Below are 15,524 nucleotides of genomic sequence, written 5' to 3'. Positions count from 1 at the left end.
TAGTTTATGCAGACACGCACACACACACACACACGCACGCACGCGCACACCCACACACACACACACACACACACACACACACACACACGCACGCACGCACTAGACAGAAGAAAATATGCGAGCAGTCAAACACAAACAAGCCATCAGGGTCTGTCTCCTTACATCAGCTGCACTCCGAGGCAAATTTTTCATCAGCGTAAAGCATCGTAGTCGGAGAGAAAAAAAAAAAACAGGCCTGAATGGATGAAGCTGGCATTAATCCCATTGTCTATGGAACAATGTGGAGGAGTGATTCAGACACTTCTCCTGATGAGAGCTTATGAAACCGCCATGAGTGCTAGATAGATCCAAACCACCACTCGTGCTTTTGACTGTCAAAACCAGGTCAACAAGAGTATAGCAATACATCTCTAGTGGTGAGGATTGTGCCTTTATCTCACGTGTGCCTCTCGTTGCTTCCTGGAGCACCTTCTTTGTATTTGAACTGGCTCTAACTTGGTCAAAACAAAGGATGCTTTGGTGTGAGTACACAGAAGCTTTGTCACTGCAGACACGTTTTTTTTTTTTTTTCTTGGCAGTGTGAAACTGGATACATGTTTAAAGTGACTGTGTGCCTGAAGAACTCCAGACGTTCCTCTTAGACCATTCAGAGAGAGACTTGCCAAGTTCCTGGCACCATCTGCCTTTATTTCTTTTAATGTAAGCTACAGGGAAGCAGGCACACTCACATATGAAACTAGGGGAAGAGGTTTTAGCAAAGCACTATGAGATCAACAGAAAAATGGAAAGATTTAAATTAGATTTTGATTTCATTTTTAAAAAGGACAATTTAGCGATTTTTTTATTGCACTGTATTCCGGAGACAGATATTTTCGTATGGCTCAAAATCTTAATTTAAAAAAAAAAAAAAATTTAAACTACATGTCCCACAATGCATTCATTGAGTTTTTCATTCAATCTTTCCTGCTTTGTATATGCTTATAACTTCACATCCTGAGTGTGAGACTTCACATTTGAAATGTAAAGTCCATTTCAAGGTTTTTATTTTAAACGTTTTAAAACGCCTCTTCAACGGAAGCAGACGATGGCCATGAAGGTCTGAATTGAATTATGCAACTGAATACATCATTTTGATATAACCTATGACAATCAGTGAAAAACAAATACTTTTGAATATTTTATATTTCTGTGGTATTTAAATTCGAACAGTTTTTTGTTGTTGTTACATTTCAAGATAAAGGTCTACTGTTGTTTCTGAAGATGCAAGACCACCACTCACTGACAGCATTCAGTCAGACATCATTCAGAGTCACTGAAATTATGTCTACCTGTTGACATCATCAAGCATAACCTTCATTATTTCCATGCTTTGCTTTGGGTAAATAATATTGATCACTATTGATCACTATTGACCCTGAGGGGCAGAAAATCTGTCCTTGTCAGAGAAGCTGATTCTGAGAGCTAACACCTCACTGTGTGATCTTTGAAATATTTTTTTATCACCTCCCTGTTTCTGTTTCTTTTATACAAACTGACACTTGTTTGAAATTAGAATATTAGAATCAGATTTGGAACGATACCCTGCTATCTTTTCTTCATTTTGTTTTCATAGTCATGTCTTGTTGGTCAGGAACAGAGTGATCATTGAAATGTCAATATGAATCTGGAAGTGTTACAATGTCAAAGAATATGTTGACATTAGATCATTCTTCTGTTACTCCAGACCTACCTTTTCTCTTTCTCAGAAGCAGCAGAGCTGAAAAGACCTGATATTTAGTTTAAGTGCCTCCATCAACAAGCATGGCAAAGAGTATTTACTTTGACTGCAGTGTGGCAGAGACATGCATGGATGAATTAATTTATGAAGATAGATGCTTTTCCATCACTTCAATTTATATTTACAATGCATCATTTTACAACATGGTATCAGATCAACTCAGGCCTTATTTGCTGCCTGACAGCAGTTAAAAAATAACTCAAATTTATTTTTACTAAAATACAAAAATACAAAAATTAGAGTACCTGTCAGGAAGAGCAGAAAGCTTCAGAACAATATAAAAAAACAAGTATAACTGGAATGTATTACTTACATTTTATAGCTGGTAAAGATGGAGTAAATTCTGATTGCTATGAATAGCCTACTAATTGCTCTAATTATAATCTATATTATATATCATAAGGGACTTGTTGAGAAGGTTTCACACAAGGGTCCAATAGTGACAGCATCATGTAGAGAAAAGAAGGATAACAAAGAACTAACATGACCTCAAAGTGACACGCCACTTATTTAAGTATGAGTATTGCATTTGTTTGTGTGTTTGTGTGTGTGTTTTAGTGTGCGCATAGGTGTGCTCGTGTGTGCCCAGATTATTTTAGTGATGATAAACACTACACTTTTAGCAACAGGGAGCAAACATGTACTGTTGCACAAAGTGAGTACTGTTGATCATCACTATGATTATCTCTGCACATGCACACACACATACAAACACACGCAAACTAAAAAAGAGAGAACCCATAGCAAATTAAAAGAGACTGGGATTATTTAAGGCAACTATGTTAGTGCCACAATCAGGAGTCCTGTAAGGAGAGCTGGAGATGGAGCTGTGGGTCCTGCTGGGCCGTGGAGGATGAGGAACCGTGTACTCCTGACCCCTCTCTGACTCCCAGCTCTGGTCTCAGCTCCAGGTTTTTGTTTATGGCTTTTTTTTCAAACTGTTTGTACCCAACAAGGTTACTTATCTAAACCCTCAGCAGCCAAAACTACTGTAAAATAAATAGGTTATATTTGGTTTAACTGCATCAACAACAATGTAATTTGTAATCAAATACAATCACATCATCAGCATACAAGCTTATCTCCAAATTCAGACATCTCTTGTTCTGATCTTTATAATTTAATATGTTCTGGTTCAGACATGATGGGCTTTCCAGACAAATTTTCTCCTTCCTTTCATTGCCCCCCAGCTTCCCCTCACTCTCATTGCCATAGCAACTAAACCCTAAAGGAGAGCGAGTAAGGGACAGCCACACAGAAGCTTAGCCAGCAGCAAGACATTAAATCAACCTACACATGTGGGTGCACACAAACTCATGTTACACATGGGAACTCACTTATATATTCAGCTGCATGTGAGTGAACACATACACAGGGTAATACAAAGCATAGATTTGCATCAGTCACACCACTTAAAGCTCTCGTGTTTTTGGTTATTTTTAAAACAATACTGTGCCCGCAAAGGATGCTTTGAAAATCTAATTCCAAATTCAAGAGGAGCATCTGTACCTGTCAGCTTTTGTCAATTTCAAACCAAATCCTGAATTGAGATCAAGAGCTTTCCACACAGACATTAATCGTGTGTCTTATGAATACCCACAATAAGTTTTATAAAAGGCTTACATACATCTAGGCTGTATGCAGAGTTTCTTGATTTAACAACATTTATGGCCTTGTGGATTATGGATAGATAGTTTGTCAAGAAAAAGAAGATATGCCTGCACACTTGCTCAATACCCAATAACAGGTATTAAATCATTTCAAACAGTCTTTTTCTTCTTGTTTTTGAATTGTCCTACACCCACATGATGTGCATATCACAAGGATTTTTCCTCAATGCCACCTTCAGTAACTGTTGTGTTAGAAAACATGCTAATTGTCATTTGAGTGTTACCACAGAAAAATATAAATCTGATACAGCCTAAGGATAATGCTGCTAACGTTTTGTCCTATAGGTAAAGAACATGCTGCTACAAATGTATTGCTTTTTTTTCACTAGGCAGCTGTAAAGATTGTAAACATTAAGTAATAGTTGCAACGGACACTGCAAGTTAACTGAGGTAAGAGCTGTGTGACTACTTCAACAATCAATGGTACCTGACAGCAGACAATCAATGTGGTCTGTGACAAAGTAGAGGAAAAAAGGACAATTTGGGCTTTTTAACAAAGGTGATTATCAGTCAATAAGGAGAAGGCATATGACTAAAGACTGCTTGGAAATTTTTCTTGTATAAGTTTTTGTTTTTTTCCATTGATTTCCCCAGATAAAGACATCACATTCTTTTCTAAGATTTTTTCTGCTGGAGTGAAGACAGACTAGAAGCTAGGTCAGTCATGTGTATGTGTTCACTTACACATGACTAAACTGATATGTTAAGAAATGAGACACTTTAATGCAACTGATGAATCATGAACTTTCAGCCTCAGGTCACAGAGAGACACAAAGATGAGGGAGAATTTGTGTCAGAACTCAACATAATACGCTTTGTACTGAAACATGAGGTCAAGGATTTCCTTTGACATACTGTATGGAACTAACACTCTGGCTGGACCCTGAGATCCACTGTTCCAACTGTACATTTGATTAAGTACACATCCAAAACACATCAGGCTGTTCGTCTCAGATCCCAAATTGTGATCAAAGCTCTAGCCCATTCCTTCAACACGGGTCCACACTGCTTTCAATAGTTTCACTGACCATTGTTTGCTTTGCTTTGTGTGCTGTTTTGGAAAGTTTCTCAAAGAGGCCTCTATTAAGTTTTCTCTGGAGAGAACTGCAGATGAGGCAGGAAGAACCTCAATCTCACTTCTCTCCAGCAAAACTAGATTTATGAAATTTCAAAGGCTATAACTTGGAGTAAAACAACATAAAGGTAATAAATGAGTGTCAATGTACAAAGAACAAGTGTCGGACGCAATCCAAATTGGTGTGAACAATAAAAGACCCATATGGGCTGAACGAGGGGATAGAATCGCAGAGGAAGTGGCTCCTCTCCCCCTCTGCGCTGTAGGAGAATTCTTTCTAAACAAGGTATGGAATGCACTCCTGTGTTTCATAATTTGTTCCCTCATTCTTCTCCTTTGCACATTTACAAACAGAGCCCTGAGGAAGAGGGGGAAAAAAAGAAAAAAGGGAGTGGGAGAAGGAGAAATTAAGGGAGCTCTGGAAATATGTCAGGGCAATGCTTGTTCAGTAGGGCTAAAGGGAAATGAAAGTGAACAGTGCTCAAGGGTGTGAAAAGAGAAAATGGCAGAAGACAATTTATATGAGAGAAAGAGTAGGGAAGACAAGAAGAGAGAAAACGAGACTGTCTGATAAATGATCGCAGTGCTCCACTTGATGTTCACATTCCAGAGCTGGCAGATCATCCAACATTCAAATCTAAATTCAGATTTTTTTTTTTTCATCCAGCCGGGAGACTGGGAGCACTGGGGTTGCTGCAAGTCTCTGCTTCCTTTCTCTCGCTCCATTTCTCTCTGACCTTTTTTTTCTTTCTGTTGCATGTGCCAGAGAGAAACAATATGGAGATCAGTTGTACAACACAGAGGAGACCGGGAGGTTGGTGTGGGGGTGGGGGTGGGAGGGCAAGAGGAGCTGACGATGTGGAGGGTGGGCTGGGGTGCTAAGTTTAAAAATATCTCAGACTGCCGAACAGCGAGGCCGAGTCACAGCAGCCCAGCAGCATACCTTCAGCTTCATCTATTTTTGTTGATTTTTTTCCATAATGTCTCAAAGTCTGCCTTATAAGCTGATTGCAAAGAACGCTCTTGCTCTGAAATATAAACTCTGACATGGTCATTTTCCCTTGTGTTTACAGCAGGGCTGGCTTATGTCAAAAGCACGACTGACATGTTATCAAAATTCTTCATTTGGCTTTGGGGTCAGGTCAGTGATGGCAAACCTCTGCTAAAAGTAATAGCCACACTACTTTAGCAAGACACTGAACAGTACTACGTCTGGGGCCTGAAGCACATCATGGGCTCTGACTAGTTTAAGAAGGAGGGCAAGTGGACAAAGATCATTTTCCTACTGCGATTGTGTGATTCATCTTAAATTAACTGGAAACTGCAGCAAATGAGCCATGTGTTGCAGCCAAATAGCTGAGATGTACAAGGGGTGAATGAAACAACAGGAGCACATTACTAAGCCATGTAGACGAATACTGTACTGAATGATTCATAGACATTCAAGTATTTATATGCTTGAATCTTCTACTTAGATTGTGAGAACTTTGTAGTTTTACATATATTATGTAGTAAATTTATATATTTTGCACAGATAATGTTTTATAACATTAAAGAAATGTCATGACACTTTACATTCAAGTGAAGTTCTAGACTGTACTCTTATTATTTTGAGAGACAATAATCCATCAATGAGCAAGCACTTAGCAACAGTGGCCTCCAGCAGAGTCAGGTTCATCTGTGAACATCTACAACAATGTTACAATTTACTTAGCAGTCGCTTTTATCCAAAGTGACGTGCATCAGAGAGCAAGTACTAATCCATTCATACACCGCCACTGAAGCAGCGGGAGCAATGCAGGGTTAAGTGTCTTGCCCAAGGACACATCGGACATGTTGCTCAGCTGGGGATCGAACCCTTGACTTGGTTGAGAGGCGACGACTCTACCAACTGAGCCACAGCCGCCCCGCATCTGCGAAGAATATTTTTCTTTACAAATAAGTTTATCCTTAAATTAAAAATATGTTTTCAATGTAAAAAAAAACGTCCTATATGTGAAATACTTTCTAGGCTTTTATTGTCAATGTTTTATTTTATTTTGACATACATTTATATTTATAGTTTGTGTTTTTCAGTTATTTTGCTGGAAAAGCAGATAAAATGTGAGTGATTTCATTTATCGAAAAATCTTATATTTATGTGTCCAAATACTTGGACAAGCAACAGAGTGTATAGCAGTTGCAGCTCCATTAAATGTCCTTTATATTTTTATGATTTCCATATTCGTCTTTGTTCTTTTCCTGTCTCCCCCATTCAACCATATTTGTATGCGGGGGTTGTGTGTTGCTAGGGGGGATCCTTGTTCTAACTCATTGCATGCATGAGTCAACACTCACAGATGCACATAGAACATTCATAGATAGATCAATGGAAAAGGTAGCACATCATTTTTTTTGGTTCTTTAGAGGAGCATAAGAGAAGGTTTAAGAGGAAAACAAAGTGAAAGAAGTAGATGGGTAGTCATAGAATGAGAAGGATATATATTTATATCCATGGATGGAAAAATCATTTGAGCTGATATGCAAACGTCATACAGCAGTGGCCATGTCATCTTTATCCTAAACTCCAAGACAGCAGAGGAAATGAATTCACCTTACCCCTAACAAAGAAAGTACATTTTCCAAAATAAGAGCATCTTACCAGACTTGATTTGTTAAATCCACTGGTTGTTTGTCCTCCATCTGGCTGAGTAAAATCTCAGACAATGGCACACCATCTATTTTTTAATGGTTTGTCAACAATATTTGCAGGGAAGCAGCCCTCACTAATGGCCCTCCTGCAGTCAATCAGTAAATGTGCCGAGACGAGCATCACTGACATCAGAGCGACATGTTTCATTACATTTATCTCTCCACCTGTCCATTTTGCTGGGCTTCTCTATCATGTTGAACCGATCAATAATCCCACCCCTGATCTCCCTCTGTGTACATATAGTCATGCACTTCCTTTTTTTTTTTTTTCATCAGTCCTATAACACACCTGCAACACAAACATTGTAACAACAAATAACACCGTTTTTTTTACACATTATTTTGATTAGTGGGCTGCTTCTGGTGTCTCTGTTTTATTCCAAATTGATAACGAATTGAAAGAAAGATATGGGACTGAATTATCTTTATGAGGCAAACAAAAGGCCATTGATTCGTCTGTTTCTGTGACGCAGGAAAACCTTCTTCGGAAAGTCATTAACTGAGTGACAACAGCTGAAATGACTCCAAGTGTAGTGCTTTATTCTCTGATTGCTTCCTGTGAGAATGTTCATCTGTGTGTGTGTGTGTGTGTGTGTGTGTGTGTGTGTGTGTGTGTGTGTGTGTGTGTGTGCGTGTGCGTGTGCGTGTGCGTGTGCGTGTGTGTGTGTGTGTGTGTGTGCTTGAATGAAGGCATACAGCAGGCACACATATGGTGTGACATAATGGCACACTGCAATGTGTTATCAGCTGTACTAAAATTAAGTGGGAATGAATCATGCTGTAATCTATAATTTCCTCTTGTGCCATTTGAGGGGCTTTTTCTTTTAGAATCTATCATGATGTAGATGCATTGTTCACATTGCTAAAGTAAATATACCGAGACAGCCCGAGATACTAATGACTATAAAGAGGAAATTCTCTGTTTGCTGTGGATACCACTATCACATTTGCAGTTCAAATCAAGTCATTTTGTTTGTTTTTTTCTCACTTTGACTATCTCCGCTTTAAAACTCTTAAACCGGTGTTTGTTTAAAAAAAACAATTCTACAGTCAAACACGCTGACACGCTCGACCCGCAAGAACATTGTCTACAGACTGTCTGGCGTGCTGCTGGCCTTGTGAAGTCAGACCTGCATTGTTCAGTGTTATTCCTGTAAACAGCACAACAGAAATAGTTTAGCTAGGGCTTCCATGTAACAAATTTCCAATGCAAAACACGGCAAATAACAGAAAAAGACAAATCAGATCAGATCTTAAATGTCAAAGATGTGGCAGAGTTGGGAAATAGAGGAAGTGCAGTTTAAAAAGTCCTCTACAACCAGCTCTTTACCCGCTTGACAACATTTTATTTTAAATGATTTGAGCGCTCCTTGATATACAAGTTGGACCAAAGCTGAAGATACTGAAGTTACTCTGAGAGACGGAGTGGCTCAGATACTAAACTGAGATGAAGAGGTTCATTTGCTTCAAACTGTTGAATATAACACTTCCTATCTGGTCACAAAAGAGTCTCCTGCATTCCGTTTTGAAAGACTATTAGACTGCTCCCACAAATCCCTTTCTGTATGTTTATTGAGATTTCTTTTAATAGGCTGAAACGCTTAACTCCTCCAATCCTGTTTTATGATCTAAATGTGCATGTGTTTGCTGTGATAACATGCTAGAGGTACAGTGGGGAGCTTCAGGCGATGAAAAGGAGAATATCCATTACATAAGAGATTAAACTGAAGGAATCTGAGGTATGTATCCAACATAACTAGCCCAATAATATGAAGGCCCACTTCATGTGCACCCCCTTCTAAGTACAGAGCCTCAATCGTCCGTCCGCTTTTTTTTTTTTTATCCCTTTGATGTAAGCTTGTAAAAGGGAACAAACACACAGCATGGCACCGTGGCGTAAACTCATAAAGTGCTATTAGACACCGTTGTTGTGTTAACTTTGCCTCTCAGCCCCAAGAGCAGAGGTCATGTAAGAAACAGAGGGACAAAAATAGATTTCAATTATATTTTCTTGCTATCAGAAAGATTTAAAAGTAAGTACTGAGCTTGGTTTGAACTCTCAAAAAAAAAAAAAAAAAAAAAAGCAGCCTGGCCGGTAAGTGACTGTGGGGCTCACTGGCCCTTTTTGTTATTACATCTCATGCCACCCGCTGCTTTTACTAAACCGCACAATATTCTAATGGGCCGCTGCTATTCCTGCTGCACTTCATTACAACAAACAGGAGAGTATGGAGGAGACAGAGGAGAAGGGGGGGGGGGGGGGATCACTGCTGTTTTTGTTCAGCTCTCACTGTTTGCTCTACAGGAATGTTTCAGAGGACCCCCCCCCCCCACACACACACCATGAGTGTGTTTCATCCATCCACGTGCTACACATACCCAACTGACATACACTCATCATGACGAGGACCCTTTCCAAATCGCACACACTCTATTTTTAATGAAAGAATGTGTGATGTATGTCCTCTGCTTCCCTGTCCCTCACCGTGCACTCATCTGTAGAAAGGTTTTTGTTTTGTTTTTTTTGCCCGCTCTGATGTGTATTTGACACACATCTGTTGCTGTAGCTGGAGGCGGCGAGAGCAGGCGGTAGAATTGAGGCTTACACTTTAAACCATTAGCATATGCTCAGAGGAATGGAAGGAGAGATAAGGGAGAGGTGGGTGGACATGTAAGAAAATGTGAAGGAGAGGATGAGCAAGGGAATGCAGAGGCATTAAATTGAGGAAGAGGAGAGGAGGGATTTTTCTTGTTTGGTAATCATTTGCACGCACAAAAACACTAATACAAGTACATAGTCATCCAAAAGAACAATTGGACTCTTAAAAACATTTTTTTACAGTTTTAAAGTAAGGAAAAGCTTAGTTTATAGCATTTCTGTGTGTTTGTGGTATCTGTATGTGTGTGTGAAGTGTGTGACACTGACCTCTGACCCGGGCATAGCAGCAGCCACACTTGACTAGGACTTTACGGAACAAGTGTTGGCAGCCACAGCCTCTGTGGTGGTGGCGATGGTGACCCCCTTTCATGCTGTTCAACCATAAGCAGAGGTGGGCATGGCTCGGCACTCCCTCTCCTTCTGCCCCCCTCTATTTCTTTCACTCTCACCCAAAGTAGACTCCTCACACTTTAAATCCCTAAAAAAAAAAAAAAAGTGTCCGCCTCCTCCTCCACAGTTGACAGCAGACAGACTTTTTAAAGCCCACACATCCAGACGGAGAAGAAGGGAAAGAGTCCACCAAAGCTGCTGCCAAGAAGAAATCCACTCTAACTCAAACTCACAGGGTTTTCCAGATGGTGATAAAAGTAATAAAAAAAGATTCCAGCAAGCTGATCGTTTTATTCAATGTGCTCCTTTCCCCTCTGCCTCTCTTTTTCCTTATGGTTTCCTCTTGGTGCTGAGCTCTCGCCTCTGTGAACCGCCTGGTCAAATGACAGACTAGGAGACTGTTTCGGAAAGAGGGAGAGAGTGAGATAGCAGTGAGGGAGAGAGAGAGAGAGAGAGTAAGGGGAGGGGTAAGAAGGGTGGAGTCTGCAGCTCTAGTTGCTGGCTATTCCAGGATAAGGTTCCCACTACCCTAATTTTCTCTCTTCCTGCCCTCTGTGTTTTTCTCCACTCAGCTGTTTTTTCTCTGCACCCCCTTGTTTCCTCTCTCAACTGTCTAACGCAGAGAAATAGCACATTCAGAACTGACCCAATAGAAACAGCCAGCTTTGTAATAATACACAATGCTATTTACAGAGGAAAGACCATGTTGTGATGAAGTGATCCATATCAATTCATGGATTTTCTTCTGGGTTTTTTGAGGGTTTTTTTTTACTTCTGGTTATTACAGCTCACATATTCCCCTACGGTGTTCATTTTTTGGTCATGGAGCTAGCATAGTCTCTTAATTTATTTTCCTCAGTGTTTCGATAGAGCGAGTTGGCTGTCTCACATTTCACAATGTTGGCATGTTGGTATTCTTGGTGGGCGTGTGTGAGTAACCCAAGTCATTTAGCTGAACATTTCATTGTAGCACATATGGGGGCACTCAAACCAAAGAAACCTCTTGGATAAAGAAAAGCTGTGGCTTGTGATAGTATAGTATAAAATATCATGCAATATAGTTGAGCATCCAAAAAAAATAAATTCTGAGTGAAAATATTCATCCACAACTATGAAACAACCTAGTTCAGAAATGGCTCCTTTTGGCAATTGTGCCATTGCTCAAGACTGAGTCAGCATTACCAATCACACATTGATTGTAAACCTGGCCCACACACAATAGTGGCCAAAACTACAGTTCTTGTAGTAAAGCCCTTAACAATATGTTTGACTTGTCTTGGTCAGGACCAGAGGAGGAAAGAGAAGCCATGCCATCAAAATGATTGATTTCTATTTATCACAAAACACACGTTACAAAATGCTGTGATATCCATATCACTGTTAGAAGTTAGAATACAAATGCAATGTGAGCTGAGGGGCCTTTATTTTTCACTAAAACCTTACTTTATGATGGCTCTGTGATGTTTGCTATTTTTTATTTTGTTATGGAGCACACTCATTCACATTGTACCTGCATTTTACATTTCTGCATCCAATCAAATGGGCGCAAAAAATAATAATAGTTAAAAAAAGCGACTCAGACAACAGCGACTCAGATCGTGTTTATGACATTCATGACATTCAGAAATGGTCTAATAAAAGAGGTCCTACTCTAAAAATCAAAGTATGAACAGTACAGACACATAAACACAAGCAGCAGACACATTTTTCTGGCTTTAGGCCATTATAATCATACTTATATTCATGAGCGCACAGGTTGTGTAACTGCTTAAATCGCAAGGCACGCGTACAGCCTTTCAGATGTGTACTTAACAACGGGGAAGATTAAACCCAATCAACATGAGATTATGACTCATCAGCCTTTCTTATACAAGAAATCACAGTTTCTATTTCAGTAAATATCACATGGTAATCCAAGGAAACGGCTCAAGAGGTATAGCTGATAGATGCAGGAAAATGAAAAAGCTTCTGAAAAGGCTGATGTGAAATACTGCGAGATTCAGCAAATTACTATCTGACCAACAGACTGCATTTCTCCTGCCTGATGCTTCTGAGCTCATGACTCAGTCTGTGATCTCATCTCACTTTTCCCAGCACTCATCACGCCATGCTCCCTTCACACAATGTGACTGTGAGGAAATCACCTCCTGATTGCTGCAACAAATACGAGCACCCACTCAGGTTCCCTCTTAGGGGGGCATCGACGGAAACGAGAGAAGGCTGAGTAGCGCCTGGTACTGAACCAGCTCACACACACACACACACACACACACACACACACAAGCACGCACATCTCTGAGGTGCATTCGGGTGCTTCCACACTTAACATGGCTGTATCTGAAGCATCTTTTTTTTCAGGGTGGTGGCAGGTTGCTTTCAGGATGTTTTTCTGAAGTCGACAGTCAGAGCAAACAGGAGAAGCCTCACCTATTAGCCACACATGTTAAGTACACTCACAGATGCATGACATGTTTCTTGCAGGATAACATGCAGGATAAACGAAGCTACTTAAACATAAAGGGAGAAGGTACTAGAGATACATCATTCTCAGGTTCTGACGGCACACTAGTTTAATACATCTCTACAGACAAACAGATATATCACAATACTCCCCATTCTCTCCCAACTCCCTCCCTCCCTCCTTCTATTTCTTTTCTTATAATGGATGCTTTTAGTGACTGTGATTGAAGGGAGAAATCCACCAGAGGAATATCGAACAGCCGTGCTGAGCATCTCCTCTTGTCTGACACTAATACGGCTGCCAAACACTGTCAAAGCACAGGAGCACATGATCTGAAACAAAGGCTATGACAGCAGAACAGAGGGGTTTAAAAGGAAAAAAGATCAAACGAAGACACCGAGACAAGAATCCGATGGCAAAGCTGTACAAATTGGGCGCTGCCTGCACATCACTCCTCAGAAGAGCAGACTACAGAGCGGCGAGATAATGAAGAGTACAGTGCTCTTGAGATGCATTCAAAATTCATGAAGTGAAAGCTTGGGAATCTTTTCATGTGCTCTTAAGTTAGAAGATGTCCAACTTCGCCTCTGCAGGGCGCCCAGCAGGGGGCATTTGTACTTGTTGCATTAGGTTGATTGCATGGTGCACTTTGCTTGCGAGTGCTATTACAAAAATGCTGCGAAAAATCTTGTTGTATTTTACTGTAAATGATCAATATTTGTAATAAAGCAGTGTGTTTGGAAAGTTGACTCTTTGACTGAGAAACAAACTGACATTATAATACAAAAATAGAAGATCTGATGAAGCACTTTGCATATTAATCGCTGAGTGTTGTCACTGAGAATCCACAAACCTCAAATTCAGCCCTGACAGTATCACCTTGTTAATCTGGAATAAAATATCAGAATAAATACACACGGAAATTAGCCTAAGAGACATGCACAAAGCTCTGAATGTTAATAGAAATATGGAAAAATGTTCCTCCTCCTCAACTTGAAGTGGGAGTTGAGGATTCATTCTTCACCTTTTTATCTCACTCCTTCACTCTCTCTCCCTTTCTCTCTCCATCTCCATCTCCATCTCGCACGAGACACACACACGACACGCTAAAGATGATACATCTGCACATGTATGCTGCAGTGTGGAGAAAAAGAGCTTGAAATGCTACAGGATGAATAAAACATGGATGTGTATGTTCACAGCAGCCTGGATTTTAGGGCTTGCCTGAAGATATACTCGCTAAGAGATGAATAAGTGTATTTTGGTTTAAAAAACAGAGAGAAATTATGGGGTTTGAACTCTATCGGGGACAGTCTGTCATGTAGGAGGTGTGTTCTGGGAGGGATTTGTGTATGTTTTCCCAGAGAACATTTATTGTTAGAATAAATGTTGCAAATACACACACTATAGAAATCTGATATTTAATCTATCAGTTAAAATGCACGCACACAAAAAAGGAAATATGGAAGGTTTCATGTAGCATAAGTATGAATACTAATAGCTACAGCAGGTCTCACTTCAGCAGATATGCAGTCGTTTGTTTGCAATGTGTTCCCCAGCTCCCCCACTGACATTAGCCTCTCCTCAGCCCATCAGCCAGCTGAAATCCTGCCAAAATATGCTCACTTAGATTTTCCTTCCACTCTTATTCTCCTGTAGTTCCTCTCTCTCTCTCTCTCTCTCTCTCTCTCTCTCTCTATCTCTCTCTCTCTATCTCCCTCTATTCCTTCCTGCTTTCAACTCTCTGCTGAGCGCCAATTAAGGCAAACTGGCATTCTGGACAAGCCGTTGTAAAGGTGGGGGGGGGGGGGGGGGGTCTGTGTTTTTGGCTTATGTCCCATCATAAGGCAGAGGTCACTGTGTTGTTCTCGTCTTTTCTGCAGACAGCTGATATTTTTGTGCAATTACAGTGACCGACACTGGAGAAACAAACAGGTGTGTTGCTGTGTTTGTGTGTGTGTGTTCACTTCAACACTGGTACCACTCAGTACCTCCCACTGTTATACCCCAACATGCAGTGCAGCTCCCAGGCAGCAGGAGCTCCGCACTACACAGAGAGGAGGTGAAACACCTGAGGTGGAGATTTGTTTCTCAAAACATCCTCGAGATTTCATAATGTACCACCCACAATTAAGAGCACACACATCAAGACATCCACACAAACATACATTCCTCATCAACCAGTCCTCGTCACGTCTCGTCCTCCTATCTGACCTACTGCCTTCCTGTATCTGTTCAGCTGCTCTGTGAAGCTTTCTCTAGGAACACTTTGTAAGCAGCACTGAGACTCTGGGACTGCAGCTGACTGTGTTTGAGGCTTAAGCCTGAGCTAAAACGCCACCCAAAGGAGAAAATGTTAATTAAACAAGAGCAAAACCCAGGGACCACACATGGAGAGACACTGCTGTTTAATCTTTGAGTAATAAAAACTGAGACAAGAGGTTTCAACGGCAAGAAAAATTAGATTTTCTGTTGCAAAAACAGATTAAGAGAAGGTGTTTCTGCAACACTTAGATATTATTTGAAAAATGCAGCGAATCCTTATGCGTTAATACTTGCCACGTTTGGTGACACACAAGTACATTTACATGTGTTGACATACGTATGTAGGACTGTGTTTTTTTTTCTTTCTGCAGGATCAGTTATGTGATCTAAATGCCAGCTGTGCTGTGGAGCAGTGACCTGTGAGGTGTCTGAGGGACCTCCCTGACCTGTGCCTGCCAGCCAGCCCTGCATGACCCACTTTGCTAAAATGCAAAAGGATCTTCTATTTAAAAAATAGAGAGTAAATATCTGATTAT

General features: G+C 40.5%; 1 protein-coding gene across 3 annotated transcripts in view; it reads right to left on the bottom strand.

Moving 5' to 3' along the window:
• The window catches only part of arhgef25a (Rho guanine nucleotide exchange factor (GEF) 25a), a 43,764-nt gene that overhangs the window by 20,511 nt on the left and 7,729 nt on the right, over positions 1-15,524 (bottom strand). The window contains exon 1 of one of the 3 annotated variants that reach the window (XM_020635130.3): positions 10,140-10,665. The exons of the other annotated variants lie outside the window; for them this stretch is intronic. Within the exon in view, the coding sequence (XP_020490786.2) occupies positions 10,140-10,242 (103 nt within the window). The 5' untranslated portion in view covers positions 10,243-10,665. Of the gene's footprint in view, positions 1-10,139; positions 10,666-15,524 lie in introns of those variants that run through there. 3 annotated transcript variants of the gene reach the window in all.

This window comes from Labrus bergylta, chromosome 12 (assembly GCF_963930695.1).
Source record: "Labrus bergylta chromosome 12, fLabBer1.1, whole genome shotgun sequence".
Taxonomy (NCBI): domain Eukaryota; kingdom Metazoa; phylum Chordata; class Actinopteri; order Labriformes; family Labridae; genus Labrus; species Labrus bergylta.
The sequence above is the reverse complement of the archived record's forward strand: the minus strand, read 5'-3'. Positions and strand labels throughout refer to the sequence as shown.